Consider the following 27,834-nt stretch of genomic DNA (forward strand, 5'->3'; position numbering starts at 1 on the left):
AACTCAAGGCAAGAACCTTACACGTGTATTGACTAATTCTATTTGTGGAACAGGTAGATTTCACAACAACAGGAATCTGGGTAATTATAAGTCATATACTGGTATCATAGTATCACGCAGGATACTATTTGGTCAATAGTTCAGGATAGCAGGTGAATAGCACAATAAATAATGTTCGTAGTATTTCAGACAGGAGGAATAGCTCGCTGTCACCTGGAGGGAAAAAGAAACTGTACTTAGGCTGGGCAAGTATTACACTGGTCTTGTAGTGCTGAGGATTTACACTATAAAGGCCGAGTCTGATATTGACTGAAATCACTGCACTCTTATTAAATCTCTCTTCTTACTCTCACTGTGTCACTATTTGCCCAGATCTTGATTAGCACATATTACTAGGCCTTGGACTTATATTCTATTGGATATACCTGCCCGATTTTCTAGTTGCTATTGCACTGTCACTGCACTACTCACTGTCAGTGGGATGGCGGCATGGTTTGAGGGGCGGGGGTAGGCCTCACAGCCTGACTCCTGAAGGGATCTGAGTCCCGCCTGTGGCCTCTGTATCCAGCAGCCACAGAATCACTCATAGGGGCTCCAGCTCTCGTCCGGGGCTAGGGGCGGTGAAGGCCCTGCACTAACAGGGCTGGGGGTTGGAGTGGTGCCCTCAGGGCTGGGGCTGAACAACTCCCTGAAACGCGCACTCAGGCGCCTGATGAAGGACAAGGGTCGTCGGCATCGGGGTGGGGAGAGGCCTCACCCAGGTGTCCTGTGGGCGGCTGCAGGGGCCCGGTGACTGTGGCCTCCTGCTGTCGAGGATGCTGTCAGGAGTGAGCTGCAGCATCTGTCACAGTCAGAGTCCGTCAGGTAGGGTCCCTCTGGAGCCGGGTGGGTGAAGTACAACCCTGGGGGTAGCACAGGGCCTCTCCACAAGTCCTCGGAACTGGGACCCTCCTCCTGAAGGATATCACACCGTGGGGGTGTGGCAGCACCTGATGGAGGAGCAGCTGCTGGCCGCTGCCATAGGGCCCGGTTACTGGCCATGGCCTTTTAGGGGCCCGACTACTGGCCGTGGCCCTTGTGGGGAAGCAGATACTGGCCGTCTCCTGAAGGAGGGGTGAGGGGCTACAGGCCATCTGAAGGGTATCTTCAGAGCAGCTACCGGCCATCTCAAGATGAAGGTAGGAGCGGCTACTGGCTGTCTCCTGAAGGAGGGGTGAACGGCTACTGGCCATCTCAAGGGCACCTTTGGAGCGGCTACCGGCCATCTCATGACGAAGGCGGGAGCAGCTACTGGCTGTCTCCTGAAGAAGGGACGAGCAGCTGCAGGCCATCTCAGGAAGGGCGCAGCTACCGGCCATCGCTAGGGTGCTGCCTGGAGCTAGAGTAATAGCTCCACCCCGATCCTGTCGAGGGTCAGCTCGCCGGCGAGGTACAGTAGTCTCCTTTTCCTGCTATGATGGCGGTGGGCGAGTTCCGGGTCATCGGAGTGCATGGCTCGGACGGACTTATGTCCCTGTCACCTGAGGTCAGGTCGCGTTCTGTCTTCCCCTCCGTAGGCTCCTCTCAGGGGTGTCGTGTTGCCCTCAGTCACTATTCCCGGCATTTTATATATATATATATATATATATATATATATATATATATATATATATATATATATATATATATATATATATATATATATATATATATATATATATTGCCAGACGCCTCAATCCCGTTTGGGGTGGCCACAAACAAATCGCCTCCAAGTCGCCCTGTCCCCCGCCATTTTACTGCCCTGCTCCCAACTCACACACCCCTCTCTCATATATATATATATATATATATATATATATATATATATATATATATATATATATATATATATATATATATATATATCGACTTATACTGTAGTTACCTAGAGGTTGATAAGACATCCAACTATCATGTTGACATATGTATTTCATAAAATGTTGTTGATAAATGGGACAATATTTGAGATAACATGCGGATACTTTCAGCATAACAGCTAAAAGGGGACTTGGAGCATGCGCACTTAGCGGAACGGTACTGCCCTGCTTGCAGCTCACACGCCACTCTCTTACAATTCACATACCTCTGCAGTCTCCACTTCATCCCTCCATCTCATCCTTGGCCTCCCCCTCTCCACCTTACTCATATACACTCTCCTTGTTAATTTCTCCTTCTCCATCCTCTCCACATGGCCAAACCACCTCAGTGTATTTCTCCTAATGCTTTGTATCACATCCACATCCACACCACAACGCTCTTTCACTTCGTCATTTGTAAGTCTGTCTCTCCATGTAACTCCACATGCTCCTCTCAATAGCTCATTTCCACTGCTCTCACCTTGGGTACTAATGAGTTAATATTCAAACTGTGGGAGTGAGCCAGTTGCGTAGGTGTACACAAACCGTTTACAATTGAAAATTTTGATTTAGCTAGATTCAGTTCTCGACTTCCTCGTGTAGCTGTCAAGCTGGTCCACTGCTGTCATAAGAAAACTGTAGTGCACTTCCTTGCGTCTTAGTCACCTTTTACTTTAAAAAGAAGATTCAGGTGGTCGGGTGACTGTGTGTGTGTTCTTACCTAATTGTATTGTTATGCTGAGTGTTTTTAGGTCGACTTCTCGTCCTAAAAACACTAGCGACTGAGCGGGGTCCTCTTTCCGGACCGGAAGTAAAGCACCCACAAAGGAACAGGACATAAAAACCAGGCAGTATACCTTAACACATCTATTGCCTTAATTCTACACCGTTACAATGCAACACAGAGTGATATTTGATATACAGGAGACAGGGACACGGAGTTAGCCTTTGACACCACAATGCGCATCACTCTTAACACACGGTATAATGCATGTACACTAATGTCATGAACTATATGTATCGATACCCCGTATTTCATCTTTAGGCAGAATAAATATTTAGTTGGAAGCAAAGGGAATAAACAAAATTAAGAGTTCGTGGGGGGGAATGCTACTATAGATAGGACAGGGTGCGGATCGCGACACTTGATGTAGTCACTTAGTCGCGGCGGCACTTATACACAGACTTTTGACTCGCCCGCGCACCTTAGTCTCCGTTCAGTTACTGAAAGTTCTTTTATTTGGGACTCGCACAATTACTATAAGTTCTCTTACTGAGGGTTAAGTTATTTTCTGTTCTGCCGGGTATCGGGTTCTCATAGACTAATAGTAACTGTCACTGGCTTTACACTGATCTTCACTCGGTCACTGTTCACTGTTATTTCCCTTGGAGTTTGTTCTCGGTACAAGGGGTGTCACTATTTACCCGTGTTTCCTGGGTAGAGATCACTTTGTAGTACGGGCGTGAGGAGAGGGCCCTAGGGGGACCCTGCCTGCAAAGGGCAATACACTGCCCGCAGGGGAGTCACTGCCCGGGTCCTGGTCGTCGGTGAGGTGCAGGGAGGCCCTCCTGTCTGGGGGCCTCGACCTGAGAGGAGGCCCTCGTACTGGAGCCTCGTCGGTGGGGTGCATGGAGGCCCTCCTGTCTGGGGGCCTCGACCTGAGAGGTGGCCCTCGGGACTGGGGCCAAACAGCTGGAGGAGGCGGGCCTGTCACCTCTGGCTCCGTGGGGTGAGGGAGCCTGGGTTGCCCTCGTCTGGAGTTTGCTGGTTGGGCCTGGGGGTCCTGGGACTGCGGTCGCCTATAGGGAGAGGCGCTGACAGGGTTGGGCTGCAGCACCGTCTCCGTCTGGTGTCTGGCAGGAACAGAGATTTCCCAGGGGTAGGAGGTAGGTCCGGTATCAGGCCTTGCCACCACTCTGGTGACACCTCCGGGGCAACACTCCCGGATGGTGATGAACGGTTCCCACAGGGGGAAAAGGCAGGAGAAGGATACACGGAGTCCATGTCCTCTCCGGTACGTACTGAAGCCGTAGCCTCGGATCGCCTTACCCTGGTACGTACTGTGGCTGTGGCCGTAAGCCTACCCGTCGTACGAGGAGCGACTGAAGGGCGTACAGTGGCCGCTCCTTCCCCGCCACATACAGTGGCCATTGGCGCGGTGTTGCTCCCGTAGTAGGGAAAAGCAGGAGAGGGGTGCACAGAGGCCGCGCCCTCTCCGGTACATACTGAGGCCGTAGCCAAGGGCCTCTCTACCCTGGTACGTACTTTGGCCGTAGCTGGGAGCTGATCTTCCTTTAGAGAAGCAACCGAAGGGCGTACAGTGGCCGCTCCTTCCCCACCACGTACAGTGGCTGTCGGCGCGGTGTTGCTCCCGTAGGATAGAACAACGAGAGAGGGATGCACAGAGGCAACACCCTCCCCGGTGTACACTAAGGCCATAGCCGAGGGTCCCCTTACCCTGGTGCACACTTCTGGCCATAGCTTTGGGCCTCCTGTCCTTGGGCCTCCTGCCCTTGAGGTGGTAACAATAGCCGTCGACACGGTGTTACTTGGGACTGAATCTTGTTCAGTCCCACCCCAATTCTGGCGATGGCTGTCCCGCCCGCAAGGTCGTTGCCTTTTTCCGGTCACCTGGTGTTGAGGTAGTTGCGGGGAAAAAGGACTCAGGACAGTAGTGTCCCGGTGACCCTCTTGACCTGGGTCACTAGCCCCACCGTTGTGTCCTCCTGGGGTGGTGGTGTGGTAGCGGCTCGGTGGTGGGGTGGGGGGTGGTGGGGTGGGTGGTCCGGCGGCGGGTATTTTATGTATCTTTACAGAAATGAGTCAAGCTCGTACTGTCCCGTGTATTAAACCATTGTTATCATTATCTTTAAATTTGTGAACAGTTTTGGCACTCACCACTGTATTTCATTCGGTAGTCCATTGGGAAACTGAATTTCCTTACGTCTTTATCGCCTCTCTTTTTATGCAGTTTTTTCAGTGTTCTCTTGCTGATGCTTCCCCTGTCGTGGATTTCGGGTTTAAATATTCCCGCCCATGACAGCACATTTTTGTAAATAGTTTTCTGTGTTGTATAATTTGGGTAAAATATTATTTATCGCTAGAGATAAATCTGGTCATGGAGAAAACAACGAATTTAGTTATAATGATTCAATAATGTTAAGTTTCATTTCATTTACTTCGTGCACGAAGCTGCTCGAGACTACAGTTCTCTCCCTGCTACCAGGGAGTGTAGCTTTCTCCTTGCCACCAGCTAGTACAGACGAGCCTTAAGCATTCTTCAAGAATTATCCATCTCTCTCGGCTATCAATACCGTCAACACCACAGCTAAGTACTCAGCATATTTATTGGGCCTAACATATTTATACTGAGTACTGATTAAAACGCCATATTCCCATACCGTATATTATAATGGTGAGTTGTTTCGCTTTATGTTTGTTTACAATTAAGACCCCCTACAGTGATAATAACTAACATCCCCATAGGTTACACATTCTTTTTTCCCCCTCCCTGAGATGCATTTATATAGCGTTGTCATGTCTCCTCTTTTCCTTCTCTCTTGTAGTGTTGGCAGATTCAGTTTTTCTAGTCTTCGTAGCTTAGATCCCTTAAGCTTGGTACCCATCTTGTAGCTGCCTTTCGTACTTTTCCAGTCTTATCTATGTGTTTTTTGAGATGAGGATTCCGGACTACTGATACATACTCCAGGGTTGGTCTGATTAATGATGTTATTATCTTTCTCAACATGTCTTCATTTATATATGTGAATGCTATTCTCATATTAGCAAGCATTGTACACGTTACGTACCTTCTTACTGGCGTGGTCATCTGGAGATAGTCTGCTATTGATAATCACTCCAAGGTACTTCTCGCTCTCTGGTATGTGTAGGATTGATCTTCGTAACTTATAATCCCAATCTGGTCATTTTTTCACTTTTGCCTAGCTTAATTACATGACACTTGTCCACATTAAATTACATTTGCGATTTATTGCTCCATTCATGAAGCTTATTTAATTTCTCTTGCAGCTCTTTGCAAGAATCTGGTAGTAATTTTCCTTTGTATTTTTGCATCATCCGCAAACATATGTAGATAGCTTCCATTTCTAATGTTACTTTGTCATTTATATATACTAAAACATAACTGGTGCCAACACTGAGCCCTGTGGAACTCCTGCACTATCCACTTCCCTCCATGATGAATAATTTCCCTTTAATACTGTTCTCATTTCCCTTTTCCTGAGAAAATCCTGCATCCAACAGAACAAATTGCCTTGAATACCTCCTTGATGGTACAGTTTCCATAAAAGTCTTTGGTGCGGTACCCTGTTAAAATGCTTCCTTGAATTCTAAATAGATACTGTCCATCCATCCTTCTCTTTTCTGTAAGTTTCTGTAACTCTATCATAGTAGCTTAATAGATTAGTAACGCATGATTTTCCCTTTCTAAAACCGAACTGCCTCCCAGTTATCGTATTGTGTTCTTCTAGATGGTTTACCCAAACTTTTCTTATCAGCTTTTCTAGTATCTTACAACACTAGTCAGTGATACTGGTCGGTAATTGGGTGGATTCTGTCCATTCCCTTTCTTAAATAAGGGAACAATGTTTGCTTTATTCCAAATATCAGGTAGTTTACCTTGACCTAAGGATTCCTTGAATATTAAATACAATAGTCTGCTTAAGTCTTCTGCACATTAATGTAACACCCAAACTGTGTGTGTGAGAGAGAGAGAGAGAGAGAGAGAGAGAGAGAGAGAGAGAGAGAGAGAGAGAGAGAGAGAGACCCTATATCCATCTGTTAAGAGATAAAAGTAAAAATCTGGTGAACAAACTAGGTGAGGGAAGACAGGAGGAAACAGTATAGGTTTTGTGCATATCCCCCATCAACAGACAGCGGAAAGATGAATGAGGGAAGAAGGGAGGAATCAACACTGGTTTTGCGACATATACCCCCATCAGCAGACAGCGGAAAGATGGAGAGTCAAACGGGTCGGATAATCGTCAACTAATTATTCCCTCTAAACTATGAATCGCAGATAAGGATTGTGGTATAGTGAGATGGTATAACAGAGTGAGGAGATATGGTGGAGCAAGAATGTATGGTAGTGGGGTGTTGTGGTGGAGCGGAGTATGACAGAATGGAGTGATAGCATGGAGTGGGGTGGTACGGTAGAGTGGGATGATATGGTGGTGTGGGGTTGCATGGTAGTGTGGGGTGGTGTAATAGAGTAGAGTGGTATGGTAGAGTGAGGAGATATGGTGGATTAAGCAGATATGGTAGGGTGTGGTGGTATGGTAGATTAAGAATGTATGGTATAGGGTGTGGTGGTATGGTGAAATGGAATGGTATGGTAGAATGAGATATGATGGAGTGATGTGGTACGGTTGAGTGCTGTATTTGGTAAATTGGGGTGATATGGCAGAGTAGGGTAGTATGGTAGAGTGATGCTATGTGGTATAATGGTGTGGCATGGCAGAGTAGAGTGGTGTAGGCTAAGATGGTCTTGTGAATTTGTTTGCAAAAAGAAAAAGAAACACGCCTAGTCCTTCCTCCAATAACAAATAAGACGGCGAGTTATATTGCTTTTACTCTAACTTGGCCTAAAATTGCCATCTCGACATCTTTGATCCTGTTTTGTAACAATAAATTAACACTAGGTTATGGTACCACCCAGGAATAAATTGTATCGAATGAAAGTAAATAGCAGTGTCGTTCTCCTTCATGGACCTTCGTGATATAAACTTCAAAAGGACGAAAATCTAGGTCAGGTTAAGGGCAAATATACTTGTGAATCTGGTCCTGATCACCCAAATGAAAGAATATACCGGCGGTGATGCACACTGATTCACCAACAAGGAGGGGATGGTGAAATATTTTGGAATCCTAACCTAACCTAACCTAATGGGGATGGCAAATTTTTTTGAAGACTTGATTACCACAGAACTCTCCGACGAAGTCCATTATAATTTTTTCCTCTCTCTCTAATATATATATATATATATATATATATATATATATATATATATATATATATATATATATATATATATTTCAGTTTAGAGAAGACCTTCTGTAGTGATGGGATCGTTGAAAGCTCTGTCAAACCCCTTGGTTCGAAAAGTCTATTTGTTTCGAATATAATCGTCTGGAGACAACAAGAATGAAGCAAAGAATATACCACCAAACTGATGAGGTTAAAGCAGCAGCTGAACTGGCCAAATAATCTTAAAAAAAAAAAAAAAATGTTCTAGGAAGCAATAGTCATCTCATAGCATTAAACTCCTTTTAGCAACTATAGTCGCGGCGCACGACTGAGGTTGTCATTTTCGTACCCTGGCAAGCTACCATTCAAAAGTGTGTCCGATTTCGTATCATATTGTACACGAATCATGTTATTATGCACGAATATATTATACACGAACATATTATTCACGAATCACATGCGTCTCATACACGAAATCAGATGCCCTTTTGAATGGTGGTTGCCTGGGCATGATGACGATAACCTCAGAGTCGCGCACCGCGACTGTAATTTAATACACGTTAGCTTACTGGTGTTAAAAAAAAAAAAAAAAAGTTCGTTGTTGTAAATGATTGATCAGCCATTTTTAGCACCGGTTGTTGACTAGATCTTCTCTCGGGCCAGAGAGCTTGTCTGCTATTCGCAGGAAGCGAGTTCGATCCCAGAATAAAGCAGGGAACGGTTTGATCTACAAGCCCCACCGACATGTCACCAAACAGCCCCGGGATCTCGTTACACCAGCCTTGAAAGACACAGCTATAGCATATATTCAATATGAAGGGTGTCATGTGAAGGTGTGTGGCACATAGGAGGACTGCTGGGCCTCAGGGAATCAAACCTATGACCAGAATCGGACACACACACACACACACACACACATATTACAAGAGAGGAGGAAGAGAGGAGACATGATATGTAATATAAATGTATCACAGGAAAAGATAAATTAGACGTAAATGAGTATATAACCTATAGGGGAGCAACATTAAGAGGACACTGCAGAAAACTGTACAAAAAGAGACGTGATTAAGACGTGAGGAAATTCAGTTACCCAAATAGAGCAGTTAATCAGTGGAATGCAATACCGAATGAAATAGCGTGTGCCAAAACATTTAATAAATTTAAAGACATGTGTGGTAGGTGGGGGCGCCCATCATCTACTCACTTCGTGTAGTGATCCCCTGTGTTTAGGATATCTCTACACTGAGTGACAAGCCAAGTGATTTCTTGTGAACCAGGAAAGCATTTACAATGCTGGGTGGTAACCTTAAAACCAACCAACACGTGTTCCCTAAGTGACACAAGTGGGTTGGCGGAATGTTAGTGCCCCTCCCCGGAAAACAACTAACTAAAAATACGAACAAGAAGCTTCGGACCAAGACTGACCAAAAGGTGACGGCTAAGGACCGAACAAAGAACACGATACGCATGGCTACTTGGAATGTAAGAGATGCAAATGATGAGGGGAAAGCGAGATTGTCCAGGTGTTTGAGGGTAAAAAAGTGGATGTATGTGGGTTAACGGAAACTAAATGGCGAGGTGAGAGTGTGAGGGAATGGGAGTATGGATGGGGTATATGCGCAGGAGTAGGTGAGAATGAGAGGGCAAAAGAAGGAGTGTGTATTGTTGTGAGTAACAGATGGAAGGAGAATATAAGAGGGCATGGATCAGTTGGCTCAAGGATTGTGTGGGTAAGATTGAAAGTTGGACTACAAATGTGGGCGATTGTGTGCTTTTTTGCACCAACGCAAAATCGTGCTAGCAGTGTGAGAGAAGAGTTCTTGACAAATGTGGAAGCGTGCATGGAAAAGTTTGAAAGGAATGAGAGAGCGTTTTTTACTGGAGATATGAATGGAAAAGTGGGGAATGGGAAGGTGGATGGAGTAGTTGGTGAGTGGGGTGTGCCTGCTGAGATAGATGAGAATGGCATTGCTTTAGTAGACCTTTGTGCCGGGAGGGGGTTGGGGAATGCCAATACCCTCTTCAGGCACAAAATGATCCACAGGTATACATGGCGAGTGATGAGAAGGGTGGGTGGTGAACTAAATAAACGGAAGGCAATTTTTGATTATGTGTGTGTGGATGAAAGGATGAGGAGGTGTGTAATGGATGCAAGAGTATATAGTGGTTGGGGGAGTGGACTTTCTGACCACTTCTTGGTGGTGATCAGAATTAAAGTCCAAATAAAATAAGGAAATAGAAGAGGAGGAGGACAGGAGGAAGTAGTACATACAAGGAGAGTGGAAAAATTACAAGAGGATGGAAAAAAGGCAGAATATAAGAGGGAAGAGGAGGAGCGATTGGGTAAATATGGATTGGAGCACATGGGGAACGTGGAAGGTGTTTGCAAGATAATCACAGAAGAAATCTGTGCAGCATGTGAGGTGGTATGTGGGATGAAGAGAAGATGAAAGCCACTCCCAACCTTGACTTCCACACTGGGACCTTGACTCACGCACTGGGACCTTGATCTCCAGACTTGAACTTTGACTCACTCACTGGTACTTCGACCTCCACACTTGGAACCGCTAGAAGTTAATATGTATAATGAATAACTATTCTTCCCAATGCAAGTAATCCCTTCACATGATTAGGAAAGTCTCATAATAAAGAAACATGAGTTACAACACTCGGCATCTCAAGCAATAATAGAATAACACATAGCACTACAGACACGTAGGTCTGCTCAAAATAATACTTATTGTAGGGATAATATGGAAGAAAAAGTACTATAACAAATACAGTAAGCATAAATAACTCTAATCATGAAAATCATCACCGCATCAATATCATAGTGCCTCACAAAGTAACTACGTGAACATTTACTCACAACATAGCCCTAATAAGTACTTAATTGCAAAGTCATTTCAACACAATAATAAGTAATTCACAGTCCCCGTGCACCTGATACTTGGCCTACAAAAATCACACATTTATCTGAGGCTCAGACAGAACAAGCTAGCATTCTCGTATTCTAGTTACTAAATAATACTATACAGTACAGTACACAAATATATGGGAAATACCTCACTATTGAGCTAAAAAATGTAGGGGAGATGAACGGGAACAGGACTCGCTTCTCCAAAGGCTAATGGTGTCACCGTTACACTTCCTGAGGAATGACAACATTTCAATTCTACCAGAGTCTGTTTCTCTATTTCGTCACTATTATCACTCGTGGGATATCACTATTCGCGCTTCAACATATCATTAATATCAAATTACTTACAGAATTCCTTGGAGGGGAGGGGGGAGGATGACGACAGCACCGACCATCTGCCACCTATTACGGCCGGTGAGCGAGACGCCAAAACTGCGTGGTGCAAGGGGAGAGGGGGGGGGGGTGACTGTGTACGCAATTTAAGATTTTTATTATTATAGACTCGTGATAGACTCAGTGTGATGTCTGTCCCTTTACAGTCGAACCCGAAAAAAATGACATTCTCTAGTTATAATAACTACTCAACAACACCGATCTCTCTATACCCTTACATCGAAAAACAAGAATAATCATTGTGCTTTACATCACTTTGCGCACGCGTACATTATGCTGGATTACGTGAACAAAGGCACATGTTCCCATCCACTCGAGATTTTATATTATAAAGAGACTTAATACTAGTAAATTACAGTAGGAAAAAAAAGTGACAGCAACTAGGTAACTTAATCTATGTTCTGGTAACATCCGCATGGAAACAGCCATGCCCAGGCCACACTTTCTCACTTAACCGAACTTTTGGTCATATAAAATGAACTAGATACAACTCATTATCACTTCCGGGCACTACACTGGAAAGGGGTGAAGAAAGTTACACAGGGTTCCTAAGACGTTAGCTGGGGAGTGAAAGATAAAAATGGTATATTACTAGTGGAGAAAGGAGAAAAAGTGAGCAGATGGAGAGAACACTTTAAGGAATTGTTGAACAAAGAGAATGAAAGTAATGCAAGTATAAGTGGCTAGGGAATGGCTGGGAGAAGGAGGGCTATGAGAGGAGAGGAAGAAATCAGTAGGATGGAAGTTGTGGAACCAATGAAGAAAGTTAAAATGGGAAAAGCCCCAGGAATTGATGGAGTGTGTGGTGAAATGCTGAAGCATGGGGGAGAGATAGTAGTAGAATGGATGTGGAAGATGTGCAGATTGGCCTGGGAGGTAGGTAGAGTCCCAGAGGATTGGAAGTCAGGTATTATTATTACCCTGTGCAAAGGAAAAAGGGAAAAAGAAGTGTGTGGTAATCATAGGGGCATTTGTCTCAGGAAAAGTATATGGTAAGATACTTATTGGCAGAGTTAGGGAAATAACAGAGGAATTAGTTGGAGGAGAACAGGGAGGTTTTAGGAAGGGAAGAGGTTGTGTAGATCAGATATTCATTCTTAGATCTTTAGTGGAAACGTTTCTAGAGAAGGGAAGGAAGTTATATGCAGCCTTCATGGGTTTAGAGAAAGCATATGACACGGTGGATAGACAAGGATTGTGGAAAATATTAAGAATGTATGGAGTAGATGTGAAGTTGTTGAAGGCCGTGAAGAGTATGTATGAGGGTGCTAAGGCTGCGGTGCATGTGGATAGTGAACTAAATGAATTTTTCTATCTGAAGGTTGGATTGAAACAAGGATGTGTCATGTCTCCATGGTTGTTCAGTCTGTATATGGATGGGGTTATAAAAGAGATACAAGGTAGGGCAGTGGATGTTGGAGCGGCCCTAGTGAGAGAGGGCAGTGTTTGGAAACTACTTGTACTGTTGTTTGCAGATGATACTGCATTGTTAAATGAAGACAAAGTGAAGCTGCACGGCTTGGTGAATGAGTTTTGAAGAGTGTGTAAAAAATGGAATCTAAAGGTGAATGTAGGGAAGAGTAAAGTTATGGTCTTCGAGAGAAGTGAAGTCAGTGAATGTACAGTGAGGCTGGACGGGGAGGAAATGGAAAATGTGAGTACGTTTAAGTAGCCTACCTGGGTAGTGTGATTAGTAGGGATGAAAGTTTAGAGGGTGATGTGCTTGATAAGGTTGAACAAGGAAGAAAGTTTGTTGGTTCCTTGAAAGCAGTGATAAGAAACAGGGAAGTGAGCATGGAAGTGAAAAAGCTACTGCATGACAGTATTGTGATACCAACTCTAACGTATGGAAGTGAAGCTTGGACCTTGTTGGAGGGACAGAAGTCAAGAATGAGAGCAGTGGAAATGAGTTATTTGAGAGAAGCCTGTGGAATCACATGGAAAGACAGACTGACAAATGAGGAAGTGAAGGAGCGTTGTGGTGTGGATGTGAATGTTATAGAAAGCGTTAGGAGAAACACACTTAGGTGGTTTGGGCATATGGAGAGGATGGAGAGCGAGAGACTGACGAGGAGAGTATGTGTGAGTGAGGAGGAGGGGGGAGAGGGAGGGGGAGGCCAGAGATGATATGGAGGGATGGAGTGGAGAGGTATATGAGGGAGGGGTGTGTGAGCTGGGAGCAGGGCAATGAAATGGCGGGGGACAGGGCGGCATGAAGGCGATTTGTTTGTGGCCACCCCTTACGGAATTAAAGCGTCTGGAGATAGATAGATATAGTGATAAAATGGTTCAAAACGGGACAGTACGAGGTCGACTCATTCCTGTAAAGATACAGTTAGGTAAGAACAATTAGGCAAGGACAGAGAGAGAGAGAGAGAGAGAGAGAGAGAGAGAGAAATATGGGATTTTGTAATGCCTTCCATAGGAATATGGAAAATGACGATGCTACACAAGGTGACGTGAAAGCGCATAATATAGACGCGACCTAGCTCCTGTAATAAGAGCCGGAGCGTCACTGTGAACAGCAAGAATTACAATGTGTGTGTGTGTGTGTGTGTGTGTGTGTGTGCGCTTCATTGTGACGATTGTTCCCTAGCATTTTTTTTAATGCAGAAGAAAAACACTGAATTTGTTTTGTTTGTATTTTCCACGTTACATCCCTGTATTCATACAGAAATGATAGCTATTGAGTAGGTGTACGATGATATTGATAATACAGTACCGGTACCATGAAAAATGAAAGATTGCTGGAAGTACAAAACTGTGTACAGTATATGAAATACGAGTAGCTACTGTACTGGGTGAGGCTGTGTTGACAGTGAGAATAGTAACGAGAATAAATGTTTGTTGAAGTGCATTGGTTTCTGCTACAGGTGCAAGACGAGACTGACAAAATGTTTAAAGGGGTGGGGTTCATATTGGTGTGTGGTATTCAGGGTCTGCAAAAGTACGGTTGGACAAATAAATTCAGCTTAACGCACACAATTCAGCGATCAGTTATGTGAAAAGTTAGGACCTCCCGTACTACGTGTATGTATTACAGCGACAGACTTAACGACCAGAAACCCTGTATTGCTTCTTAGTTAGGATACATTTTCACCTCAAGGTAGTATGATGAAGTGGGCTGATAAGTTTGCCTTCTCAGATAGATGACGCGGCACTGATAAAATAATCTCGCCCTTTGATTCTCGCGCGTGTTGCGGCCTAACCCCCCTCCTGCTGAGGATTGTGGTATCGGGAACGGGAGTGGTGCTGGCAACAGCAACGTGATCACACGTTTTTTCACTCTCTCCGCTCCTTCACATCTCCACTGAGATACTTAGTAAGTTCCTCTACTGATTTTATTATCTTAAAGTAAAGAATTAAGTTTACTAGCATGTCTTGTAGTCTTATGTGCATCGCACTGGCACTTGTGAAGTGTAATGTGGAATGTATAGGTAATTTCTTCACAACGGGATGCCACAACTTGCATCCTTGAAAGCTATTGTCGGGAGTTTCTGGAACCGCAGTTCATTTCCTATAGAACTGAGGTTTAATATTGTACAGTGAACTGTACCTCATCTAGCGAATGATGCAAAATGAAAAGTTAACAGTAAAAAATTGAACGTTGAACTGTGACTTCATATATTTTTGTGGTAGGGGAACTACGTCCTGTGCGTTTAAACTACTATGTGTTTGAACTTTTATTTATATATATATATATATATATATATATATATATATATATATATATATATATATATATATATATAGGGGGGGCTTTAGAGTTGACGAAAAAACTACTCGTGGCAACCGATCACTTACTTGCTGTGATGTCAGCTATCCCTTAACCACCGAGCTCTATAATATGGAGAGGCTATCAATGGGAGAGGTTACCTCTGCCGCAGGCGTGTGATTTTGGCGGCCATATTGAAACACCGACACTTAAAGTCAAATTCAAATACTTCATTTCCACTAAGCAGTGTGTTATGCTGAGTGTTTTTAGGTCGACTCCTCGTCCTAAAAACACTATCGACTGAGCGGGGTCCTCTTTCCGGACCGGAAGTAAAGCAACAACAAAGGAACAGGACATAAAAACTAGGCAGTATACCTTAACACATCTATTGCCTTAATTCTAAAACCGTTACAATATGATACAGAGTGATATTTGAGATACAGGATACAGGGACACAGAGTTAGGCTTTGATAGCACAAAATACAGTTGCACTTAACACACGATATTATGCATGTATACCAATGTCTTTAGTTATATATATGTAGATATCCGTCTTTCATTTAAACCCAAAATATATATACACTCGATAACAAGGGGAATACACAAGGTTAAGAGTCCGTGGGAGGAATATTACTATAACGAAGACAGAGTTCGGATCGCGACACTCGACACAGTTACCTAGTCGCGGCGACACGTTACGCAGGCTTTTGGTTCTCCCGCGCACCCTGATCGTCATTCGCAATTACGGGAAGTTCTTTTATTTTGGGCAGGTGATATTACTCTACTTATTATTACATATTTTCTACTCTACTGGGTATGTAATTCTGTTGGGTTAATAACAATAGTCACTGGTTTTATATGGATCACACTCTGTCACTGTTCACTGTTCCTCTTCCCCTGGCTTATTTTCGGTATAAGGGGCGTCACTTATTTACCCGTCTTTCCTGGGTTGTTTCACTCTGTCACTGTTCGAGGGGGAGGACCTCAGGGGGACTCTATCTGTATCGGGCAACACACTACCCGCAGGGGAGTCACTGCCCGGGTCCGGGCCGTCGGTGAGTTGCAGGGAGGCCCTCCTGTCTGGGGGCCTCGACCTGAAGGGAGACCCTTACCTCGGGGTCTCGTCGGTGGGGTGCAGGGAGGCCCTCCTGTCTGGGGGCCTCGACCTGAGAGGTGGCCCTCGGGACTGGGGCCAAACAGCTGGAGGAGGCGGGCCTGACGTCGGCGGCTCCGCGGGGTGAGAGAGTCGGGGTTGCCCTCGCCTGTAGTCTGCTGGGCTCGCCTGGGGGTCCTGGGGGTGTGGTCGTATGCCAGGAGACACGCCGTCAGGGTTGGACTGCGGCCTCGTCTCCTGCTGGTGCCTGTGAAGGACAGAGATTTCCCAGGAGTGGGAGGCAGGTCCAGTCTCTGACTTTGCCTCCACTCTGGTGACACCTCCGGGGCAACACTCCCGGGTGGTGTCGAGCAGTTCCCACAGGGGAACGCGGCAGGTTGAGTAGACACGGAGACCGTGTCCTCTCCTACATACAGGGAGGGAAGCACAGAGGCGACTCTCTCTCCTGAGTCTGTCACAGCCGTGGCTCCAGGTCTTTTTACCCTGGGACCCACTTTTAGCTGTCTGCTAGGGCCTCCTGCCCTTGGAGTGGCTGAGGGTACTAACACCTCGTGGCGCACTAAAGGGCCTCCTGCCCTGGACGTGGCTGAGGGTACTGACGCCTCTGTACACACTAAAGGGCCTCTTACCCTGAAAGTGGCTGAGGGCATGGACACCTCGTGGCACACTAAAGGGCCTCCTGCCCTGGACGTGGCTGAGGGCACTGACACCTCTGTGCTCACTAGAGGGATTCTTTCCCTGGAAGTGGCTGAGGGCACTGACACCTCTGTGCTCACTACTGGGCCTCCTGCCCTGGACGTGGCTGAGGGCACTGACACCTCCGTGCTCACTAGAGGGACTCTTTCCCTGGAAGTGGCTGAGGGCACTGACACCTCTGTGCACACTGCTCGGCCTCCTGCCCTTGAGGGGGTAACTATGGCCGTTGCCAAAACGTTACTTGGGACTGAAACCTGTTCAGTCCCACCCCACTGCTGACGATGGTTGTTCCGCCTGCAAGGTCGTTGCCTATCTTTGGTCACCTGGTGGCGGGGAAGAGGGGCACAGGTCACTAGTGGATGGGTGACCCTCTTGACCTGGGTCGCTAGCCCCCCGTTGCGTCTTCCTGGGGTGGTGGTGTGGCGGTGGCCCGGTGGTGGGGTGGGGGGTGGCGGGGTGGGTGGTCCGGCGGCGGGCATTTTACAGTGATTATTAATAGAGAGACTTTTTGCTTAATTACAAAAACATATATGGATTATGATTTTTTTTCTGCCTAGTTCAACGAATTATATCGGGTACATTTAGTCAATGAGTAGGGACTGAAAGAACTCTGGCTCCCATCACTGAAATTTAGGAGGAGGAGGGCTAGTTTGCTGCCGACATTCAGGATAGTGAAAAATGTGGATAAACTGGAAGAGGAACACTTCTTTGAACGGAGCAGCGAGGAAAGGACGAGAGGACATTCTTTTAAGTTCCAGAAGAATCTCTGCAGGAGCTTTGTGAGGAAAAGAGCTTTTAGCCAGAGGGTTGTTGAAAAGTGGAACAGACCACCAGAAACTGTGTTAGCCAGTGAGTCGGTCAGTCAGTTCAAGAACCAGCTTGAAAAATGGATGAAGAAAGACCCACTGCAGTATTTGGATTCTGAGGTTACCCGTCCGCCTCCCTCCCCCCATTCGGGAAGCCTTGGCTTTCCACAGCATTTGACAGAGGGAGACACCAGCCCTAGTGCTGTATAGCTTTTCGATGGTGAGTCATGCGTTTCAACAGCTGGAGCGCCACGGAACGTGACTGCTCTTTCGAGAGCGAAAGTGTGGGGGGTGAAGGAGGGGTTGTCGCGGCCTCCGTCGCGGTTGGAACTATTTGATTAGGTGGGTCTCTCTGGCGACATCTGACAGCCGTAAAGGGTTTAGATCACAGTCTTGTAAAGGATAACAGAACTCTTAATGCCAGGGTATTATCCTGTGTAATTTGGGAGAGTGAACGGATTTTGAATACTAACATGTAATAAATGAAAAGATTTGTTACAATACCCTCTTCATTTCAATTAAGTATTGATTTTCGGCTTAATGAAAGTAAAGGTTATGCGGATCTAAAGAGTACGGACTGAGGGTTTGTTTTCATTCATTCCCTCAAAAATCATACTTCCATGAAGTACCTCCTCACCTCTGCACAATGATCATATCTTCCAAAGTCATCTTGTTCCACTGTAGTCTTGCACTGCTGGGTTCATTTCGTCTTCAAAATCGGAGGAAGCAGCTGTGGCGAAGGCAGGATTTGTTATGGATCTTCATTACGGCTTAAATATTTCCAAAGTATCTCGGCAATATGCATTTACTAATATATTTTGCTGACAAATATTCATGTAACATTAATACTGTTGTTAGTAATGATCAAATATACATAACTGCTAAGTATTCTGAAAGAAGAATATCTAGTGTAAAAGCAAATTCGCGCTCCAAGTATTTGGTGGTTTCACTGCTACCCCCACTACTCCCGAACCGCTCTGGGGCGCTAAGGCCTGTTGAAACGCAGCCTAGTCAGTGAATATAAAACAATGCCATAGGTTGCTGCAGTGCAAAGCTTACCCTCTGTGGCACTATCCATGTCATGAAACCGAATGTCTAGATTGATAAAGGCCGGAAGAAACATTGAAATATCTACAAGAGAGTGTGAACAGAAGAGAAGAGGACATGGAAAGAAAGACTGGAAATAAATGGGCCCGTTTTAGTGGCCTCATTCATGCCGGGATACCGGGGAAGAATCTTCCCGCCCCACCTCAGAGGGCAATATTCTTATAGAATTAGCAACAAAATATAGGCCTATTTCTTGTGAAGTGTAGTGCCATCTCTCTCTGATGAATTCCTGCATCCATTTTTGCATCCAGAAACTGCACAACTGACCATGGCACTATATATTACGGAAACATCGGCTGCTTTCAAAAACCCAACGAACACCTCAGTTCAAAAACCGTGGGCATCAGGCGAGGTGTAACTACTAACATAGCTGCCGCTACACCAGTGCCGCCCTGGCGGCGGCTACATCAGTTACGCTGTGTTAGCCATGAGAAAGCCTCTCCATTTTATAGAGCTCAGTGCACATGACGTCTCATGCAGAGGGAGACCGTACTTTGTATATTTCATATTAAGATGGAAAAAAATCACTTCTGATTCATTGTTCTTAAAATACCCGCCGCCGGACCACCCACCCCGCCACCCCCCACCCCACCACCGGGCCGCTACCACACTACCACCTCAGGAGGACACAACGGTGGGGCTAGTGACCCAGGTCAAGAGGGTCACCGGGACACTACTGTCCTGAGTCCCTTTTCCCCGCAACTACCCCAACACCAGGTGACCGGAAAAAGCCAACGACCTTGCGGGCGGGACAACCATCGCCAGAATTGGGGTGTACTGAACAAGCTTCAGTCCCAGGTAACACCGTGTCGACGGCCATTGTTACAACCTCAAGGGCAGGAGGCCCAAGGCTACGGCCAGAAGTGTGCACCAGGGCGAGGGGGCCCTTAGCCACTCCAAGGGGAGGAGGCCCAAGGCTATGGCCAGAAGTGTGCACCAGGGTGAGGGGGCCCTTAGCCACTCCAAGGGCAGGAAGCCCAAGGCTACGGCCAGAAGTGTGCACCAGGGTGAGAGGACCCTTAGCCACTCCAAGGGCAGGAGGCCCAAGACTACAGCCAGAAGTGTGCACCAGGGTAAGAGGACCCTTAGCCACAGCTTTAGTATACACCGGAGAGAGAGTTGCCTCTGTGCTTCCCTCTCCACGTACCGGAGAGGACATGGACTCCATGAATCCTTCTTCTACCTCTTCCCCCTGTGGGAGCCCTTCGTCACCATCCGGGGGTGTTGCCCCGGAGGTGTCGCCAGAGTGGTGGCAAGGCCCGAAACCGGACCTACCTCCCAAGCCTGGGAAATCTCTGTTCCTTCCAGACACCAGACGGAGACTGTCCCACAGCCCAACCCTGTCGGCGCCTCTCCCAACAGGCGACCACAACCCCAGGACCCCCAGGCATGACCAGCAGACTCCAGACGAGGGTAACCCAGGCTCCGTCACCCCCCGGAGCCGTAGACGACAGGTCCGCCTCCTCCAGCTGTTTGGCCCCAGTCCCAAGGGCCACCTCTCGGGTCGAGGCCCCCAGACAGAAGGGCCTCCCTGCACCCCACCAAAGAGGCTCCAATACGAGGGCCTCCTCTCAGGTCGAGGCCCCCAGATAGGAGGGCCTCCCTCCACCTCACCGACGACCAGGACCCGGGCAGTGACTCCCCTGCGGGTAGTGTGTTGCCCCTTGCAGGCAGAGTCCCCCTAGGGCCCCCTCCTCACGCCCATATGACAGAGTGCACTCCACCCAGGAAACACTGGTAAATAAGTGACGCCCCTTGTACCGAGAACAAACCAGGGGAAAGAACAGTGAACAGTGACCGAGTAAAGACCAGTGTAAAACCAGTGACAGTTACTATTAGTCTAAAAGAACTCAATACCCGGCAGAACAGAAAATGACTTGAACCCCCAGTAAGAGAACTTAGAGTAACTGCGTGAGTCCCCAAGTAAAAGAACTTTCAGCGACTGTGAATGGAGACTAGGGTGCGCGGGTGAATCAAAAGCCTGTGTGTAAGTGCCACCGCGACTAAGTGACTGCGTCCAGTGTCGCGATCTGCACCGTGTCTTATTTATAGTAGTATTTCCCCCACGGACTCTTAATCTTGTTTACTCCCCTTGTTTCCAACTAAGTATATATTCTGCCTTAGAGTGAAATACGGGTATCCACATATATAATTCAGGACATTAGTGTACATGCATTATATTGTGTATTAAGTGTAACTGTACCTTGTGGTGTCAAAGTCTAACTCTGTGTCCCTGTCTCCTGTATCTCAAATATCACTGTGTTATATTGTAACGGTGCAGAATTAAGGCAATAGACGTGTTAAGGTATACTGCCTGGTTTTTATGTCCTGTTCCTTTGTGGGTGCTTTACTTCCGGTCCGGAAAGAGGACCCCACTCAGTCGCTAGTGCTTTGAGGACGAGAAGTCGACCTAAAAACACTCAGCATAACACTGGTGGCAAGCGGTGGTTCTGGATCCGAATAAAGCACGGAGGAATGATAAAGGGAAACTTGCACAATGGCAGCCAAACCTCGCATTCTATCTATCTATCTATAGCCCGACGCCCTAATCCCGCAAAGGGTGGCCGCAGACAAAACGCCTCCAAGTCACTCTGTCACCCACCATTTGACTACCCTCCCCCCAGCTCACCCCCCCTCCCTCATATACCTCTCAACTCCATCCCTCCACCTCATCCTCGGTCTATCCCTCTCTCTCCCTCCCTCCACCTCACCTACATACACCCTCTTAGTCAGTTTTTCATTCTCTCCACATGTCCAAACCACCTCAGTGTATTTCTCCTAATCTTCTCAACCACATCCACATCCACCCCACAACGCTCCTTCACTTCTTCAATCATCAACCTGTCCCTCCACGTCACTCCACATGCTCCTCTCAAGTAACCCGGACCAGTGTGACATTGATGTGTATTTGGATATGGTTAAACCCCTCTTAGACATAGGGTTCGACTCTGACAGAGAAAAGATAGCAGTCACATTACCTAACCTGGGTAAAATAATCGCCAATGTCACTCCGAGAATCGTCCCGAGACTAAAATGGGATCAATTCAAACGAATTGTGAAACAGGCAGAGACGCCATCTCTGGGCACAGTTGTAGCCTTATCGCAACTAGACGCCCTCACATACAACGGAAGCCTCGATGACACCTTCATCCAGGCTAGGCAGCTCGTCACCGCTGCGTACCCAGGCACAGACGCAAAAACCCGGGAACAACGCATATTCCACAAACTCCTCAGGATCCTCCCTGGTTTCATTAAAGAACACTTCATAATACATGAACCAACGGGAGACCTGGATAAAGAAATCAACTCAGTAAGGCGCCTTCTAGCCGTCCACTCCTCCCCCAAACGCATCGGCGACATCAAGCAATTCCCCACGGATCTGCCTATCTATCTATTGCCAGACGCCTCAATCCCGTTTGGGGTGGCCACAAACAAATCGCCTCCAAGTCGCACTGTCCCTCGCCATTTCACTGCCCTGCTCCCAACTCACATCCCCCTCTCTCATATACCTCTCCACCCCATCCCTCCATCTCATCCTTGGCCTCCCCTTCCCTCTTCCCCTCCACCTCACTCACATACACTCTCTTCGTCAGTCTTTCACCCTCCATCCTCTCCACATGGCCAAACCACCTCAGTGTGTTCCTCATAACGCTTCCTATCACATCCACATCTACACCACAACGCTCCTTTATATCCTCATTATTCTTCAGCCTGTCTCTCCATGTGACTCCACAGGCTCCTCTTAAATAACTCATTTCCACTGCTCTCACTCTTGACTTGTGTCCTTCCAACAACGTTCAAGCTTCTCTTCCATACGTTAGAGTTGGTATCACAATACTGTCATGTAGTAACTTTTTCACTTCCATGCTCACTTCCCTGTTTCTTATCACTGCTTTCAAAGAACCAGCAACCTTTCTTCCCTGCTGTACCCTTTCAAGCACTTCACCCTCCAAACCTCCATCCTTACTCATCACACTACCCAAGTACTTAAACGTACTCACATTTTCCAATTCCTCACCATCCAGCCTCGCTGTACATTCACTGACTTCACCGCTCTCAAAGACCATCACTTTACGCTTCCCTACATTCACTTTTAGATTCCGTTTCTCACACACACTCCCAAACTCATCCACCAAGCCTTGCAGCTCCCCTTCGTCTTCACTCAACAACACAGTATCATCTGCAAACAACAGTACAGGGAGTTTCCAAACACTATCCTCTCTCACCAGGGCCACTCCAATATCCACTACCCTACCTTGTACCTCTTTTATTACCCCATCCATGTACAGATTGAACAACCATGGAGACATGACACATCCCTGTTTCAACCCAACTTTCAAAGAGAAAAATTCATTTAGTTTACCATCCACACGCACTGCAGCCTTTGCACCATCATACATACTTTTCACAGCATTCAACAACTTTCCATCTACTCCATATATTCTTAACACTTCCCATAATCCTTGTCTATCCACCGTGTCATATGCTTTCCCCAAATCCATGAAAGCCGCATACAACTTCTTTCCCTTCTCTAGAAACTTTTCCACTAAAGATCCAAGAATGAATATCTGATCTACACAACCTCTTCCCCTCCTAAAGCCTCCCTGTTCTTCTCCAACTAATTCCTCTGTTCTTTCTCTAACTCTGTCAACAAGTATCCTACCATACACTTTTCCTATTATACTAAGAAGACAAATGCCCCTATGATTACCACACACTTCTTTTTCCCTTTTTCCTTTGTACAAGGGGATAATTATACCTGACTTCCAATCCTCCGGGACTCTACCCTCCTCCCAGGCCAATCAGCACATCTTCCACATCCATTCTACTACTATCTCTCCCCCATGCTTCAGCATTTCACCACACACTCCATCAATTCCTGGGGCTTTCCCCGATTTAACTTTCTTCATTGCTTCCACAACTTCTATCCTACTGATTTCTTTCTGTCTTCTCACCTCCCTCCTTCTCCCAGCCATTCCCCAGCCACTTATACTCGCATTACTTCCATCCTCTATGTTCAACAATTCCTTAAAGTGTTCTCTCCATCTGCTCACTTTTTCTCCCTTGTCCACTAGTAATCTACCATTTTTATCTTTCACTCCCCTGCTAACTTCACTTCCACCCTGTCTTACTCTTTTCACCTCTTTCCAGAACATTTTCTTAGTCCCTCCACTTTACACTCAAATTCCTTTCATCCACTCTCTTCTTACTCTCTCTTATTAATCTTTTCACCTCTCTCTTTCTTTCTACATATAACTCTCTCTTCCGCCTCTCAACTTCTTCCACGCCCCTATTTCTCATCCATTCATTGTATGCTTTCTTCTTTTGTGCCACAGCCTGTCTCACCTCTTCAGTCCACCACGCTGTTCCTTGCACCCCCCTCCGTCTTCTTTTCCGTCCACACACCACATCACATGCTGCACATATTTCCTCTGTAAATATCCTACACACACCTTCCACGTCTCCCATCTGCTCCAATTCATATTTGCCCAATCGTTCCTCCACTTCTCTCTTATACTCTGCCTTTTTCTTATCCTCTTGTAACCTTTCCACTCTCCTTGCAACTACTCCTTCCTCTCGTCTTTCCCTTCTATTCCTCCATCTTACTTGAATCATAATTCTGGCCACCACCAAGTAGTGGTCAGAAAGTCCACTCCCCCAACCTCTATAAGCTCTTGCATCCATTACACATCTTCACATCCTTTCATCCACACACACATAATCAGTCATTGCCTTCCTTTCATTCAGTTCACCACCCACCCTTCTCATCACTCGCCTTGTATACCTGTGGATCATTTTATGCCTGAAGAGGGTATTGGCTATCACCAACCCCCTCCCAGCACAAGTGTCCACTAACGCACTCCCATTCTCATCTATCTCAGCAGGCACACCCAACTCTCCAACTATTCCATCCACCTTCGCATTCCCAACTTTACCATTCATATCACCGATCAAAAACACTCTCTCATTCCTTCCAAACTTTTCCATGCACACTTCTACATTTGTCCAGAACTCTTCTCTCACTCTTCTAGCACGATCTTGCGTTGGCGCATACACACACACAATCGCCCACATTTGTATTCCAACTTTCAACTTGACCCACACAATCCTTGACCCAACTGATCCATACTGTCTTATGCTCTTCTTCCATCTTTTACTCACAACTATACATACTCCTTCCTTTGCCCTCTCATTCTCACCTACTCCTGCACATATACCCCATCCACACTCCCATTCTCTCACACTTTCTCCTCTCCATTTTGTTTCCGTTATTCCACATACATCCACTACCCTCAAGCACCTGGACAATCTCTTTCACCTCATCATTCGCTCCTCTTACATTCCATGTACCCATTACCAAGTCCTTTGTCCGGTCCTGGGTCGTCATCGTTTGGTCAGTCCTTGTCCGAGGCTTCTTGTTTGTTTTTTTAGTTAGTTGTTTTCCGGGGAGGGGCACTAACCCTCCGCCAACCCTTTTAGTCGCCTTTTACGACAAGCAGGGATACTGGGGGAGTATTCTTGAAAAACCCCCCTACCCCCAGGAGGTCAAAATTAAATTACATAGTTAAAATAATTCTTGGCTGTCTTCCCTTTAACAATCATATGAATATATATATATATATATATATATATATATATATATATGAAGAAAATCCTTTTTTTTTTTTTCCCTGAGACATAATTATGCCATTACTTAGGTATGTACATGACCCATTACATATAATTAATAGCGAAGTATATTTAACCCTCTTAAGGACGATTCGTTTGAATCACCAATCGTATCATCATGGTGCACTGATAATGTACAGTATCTGCAAGGCGACGGGTCCTTATGTATGAGAAAAAGGTCATGATGATGATGATGATAATGTAGTCACTTATATTGTTATTGTTATTTGTTGTACCCTGATATAATATGGCCATGTGCAGCGAATGGAGCGTAAGAAACTGACTAGGGAGTGTATGGGAGTATGAAAGTGAGTTGGAGGGTGAGAGGGAAAGGGAACCCCACCCTCGTCTCTCCCACTGAAATGTGTTGGCACTCATTTTCAGATATGGCATGGAAAGTATGTAAGAATATGTAATACCTTTATGTCTGTTCCACCGTTTCATCCACCCTCTTTATCTTCATTGGCAAGAGTAGGGAAGGTCAAGAAATGTTTGTGAGATAAACTTTTCCTGCATATTCATAACAGGCCCACATCAGAAGTAGCCTTCAAGTGTACAGTTTTTACCTATGGTCGTAATATGGGACGGCTTTTAGTCCAGTGATAATAGTACCCCAGTCGGAGTGACAACTTTGTTTAAAATCTATCCTCATATTCTGTATATGACACCTCAGTATTCTGATGCATGTTACTGATGCAAACTGTGTCGACATTAAAACGATGCATATAACATGCATGGGTACATTAAGGTTTAATGTGCAAAATAAATTGCTAAGGAGGAGACGCTGCGAAGCCTCATATACCTCCTACAATATGGCCCCTATAATGTACGGTAAGGCTCACCTGTACTGAGATGAGGAACAGCTGTGGTGTTCTCGTCGGAAAATTTCTCATCGTTTTATCTTGTCTATTAAGCTTATATTCTCTCGTCTATTTTTGGTGTAAATTGCGTAATATATATATATATATATATATATATATATATATATATATATATATATATATATATATATATATATATATATATTAAAGAGAATAATGGAGTGTAATATACAAAATAAATCGCTAAGGAGGAACGGCTGCAGAGTCTCTTCTGCTGACAAAGTTGTTACTATTTTTTCGAAAGGCAGTTAGTAGGTAGAGATGCTTAGTCATGAAGAATCGGTAGGTGAATGAGGAAACGGTTATAAAAGTACAGTTTATAATATGATGTAGAGTACATGATGTTGGTGTCTGGGTACTATTACTTTGCTAACATTATTTCCTTATCCCGGGAAACTAGAGTGTGTGTGTGTGTGTGTGTGTGTGTGTGTGTGTGTGTGTGTGTGTGTGTGTGTGTGTGTTGTGTGTGTGTTGTGTGTGTGGTGTGTGTGTGTGTGTGTGTGTGTGTGTGTGTGTGTGTGTGTGTGTGTGTGTGTGTGTGTATTCTTTTGTGTGATTAGGAAAGATTCTGACTTACTTCCTCTGTGCTTCAGACAGAGGAGGTAAATGCTATTTTGTTCTATGTCCCCGGTTTACTAGGAGTGTACAGTATGTGTATATAATTCTTTTATATCATTAAGGCAGAATATCTTACTTGTCTTTTCTCTGCTTCAAGTGATGGAGGTAACGTGGCGTGAGGTATTGGTAGACGTGGGGTGGGGGCGGCTGACGGGCAAGACATGCATCACTGGGGTCGAAGGCACAGAGGCTTCGCTGAGGGTGGTGGGGGTGCACGGGTGGCTGGACAACTCCAACACCTTCGACACCCTGGTACCATTACTTCCTGTTGGCCTGGAGATACTGGTACTGGATCTACCCGGCCATGGATACTCGGACCATTTGCCACCTGGGGCGATGTACACTCCCCTCTTGTATGCCATTAATCTTAGAAGAGCTGTGTCTAATTATGGGTGGAAGAAGTTCATCCTGCTGAGCCACAGTATGGGCTCCATCGTATCTGTGTATTTCTCGGCGGTCTTCCCAGAACATGTCATTGCCCTCATCAGTCTCGACAGTCTCACACCATCTCTACGTGAAGGTACGCCACTTGACTGGCGTACGGATGCATTAACACTGATAAAAGCAGACGGGTATGAAGGAGGGCGGACAACAGTGTACAAGGAACATGAGGCCATTGAACGCTTAGTAGCTGCTCGTGAGGGTATTGGTAGGATGGCTGCAATCGATAAAGACGCAGCCAATATCCTTTTACCTAGGTCAGCTCGGCAGGTTGAGGGTGGCTACATATGGACACATGACCCAAAAGCTCGTGCCAAATTCTACTCTTTCTTCTCGTCACACAACTGGCTCATTGCTGTGTCTTCCATCAAGTGCCCAGTGTTAACCATTCGTGCCACACATGGAATATATAGCCCACGCGTTAATTTGGATTATGTGATAAACGTATACCGTGAAAATGCTGCGTGGTTTGACATGGAGTTAGTGGAGGGGCCTCACCACGTACACTTGACACACCCTCACCGAGTGGCACCGGCCCTATCCAACTTCATAAGGAAAGTTAAGAACACTTTGACACCAGAATTACAGTCAAAGCTGTGATAATACAACACTG

General features: G+C 45.9%; 1 protein-coding gene across 1 annotated transcript; it reads left to right on the plus strand.

Moving 5' to 3' along the window:
* Nucleotides 1-1,456: 1,456 nt before the first annotated feature.
* Nucleotides 1,457-27,821, plus strand: LOC145401312 (serine hydrolase-like protein). The gene is made up of 3 exons (XM_080273641.1): nt 1,457-1,525; nt 19,975-20,083; nt 26,878-27,821. Exons 1-3 carry the CDS (start codon nt 1,457-1,459, stop codon nt 27,819-27,821), a joined length of 1,122 nt encoding a protein of 373 aa, XP_080129767.1.
* Nucleotides 27,822-27,834: the final 13 nt, after the last annotated feature.

Source organism: Coenobita brevimanus, chromosome 6 (genome assembly GCF_032717465.1).
Source record: "Coenobita brevimanus isolate Jiangsu-jjx chromosome 6, ASM3271746v2, whole genome shotgun sequence".
Taxonomy (NCBI): domain Eukaryota; kingdom Metazoa; phylum Arthropoda; class Malacostraca; order Decapoda; family Coenobitidae; genus Coenobita; species Coenobita brevimanus.

Excerpts from the sequence above, each read along its gene's own strand:
- LOC145401312 (XM_080273641.1), top strand. The coding sequence starts at position 1,457 with ATGGCGGTGGGCGAGTTCCGGGTCATCGGAGTGCATGGCTCGGACGGA. Across the intron at positions 1,526-19,974 it reads TTATGTCCCTGTCACCTGAG|GCGACCACAACCCCAGGACC; the intron begins GTCAGGTCGCGT and ends CTCTCCCAACAG. Across the intron at positions 20,084-26,877 it reads CAGGTCCGCCTCCTCCAGCT|TGATGGAGGTAACGTGGCGT; the intron begins GTTTGGCCCCAG and ends CTCTGCTTCAAG.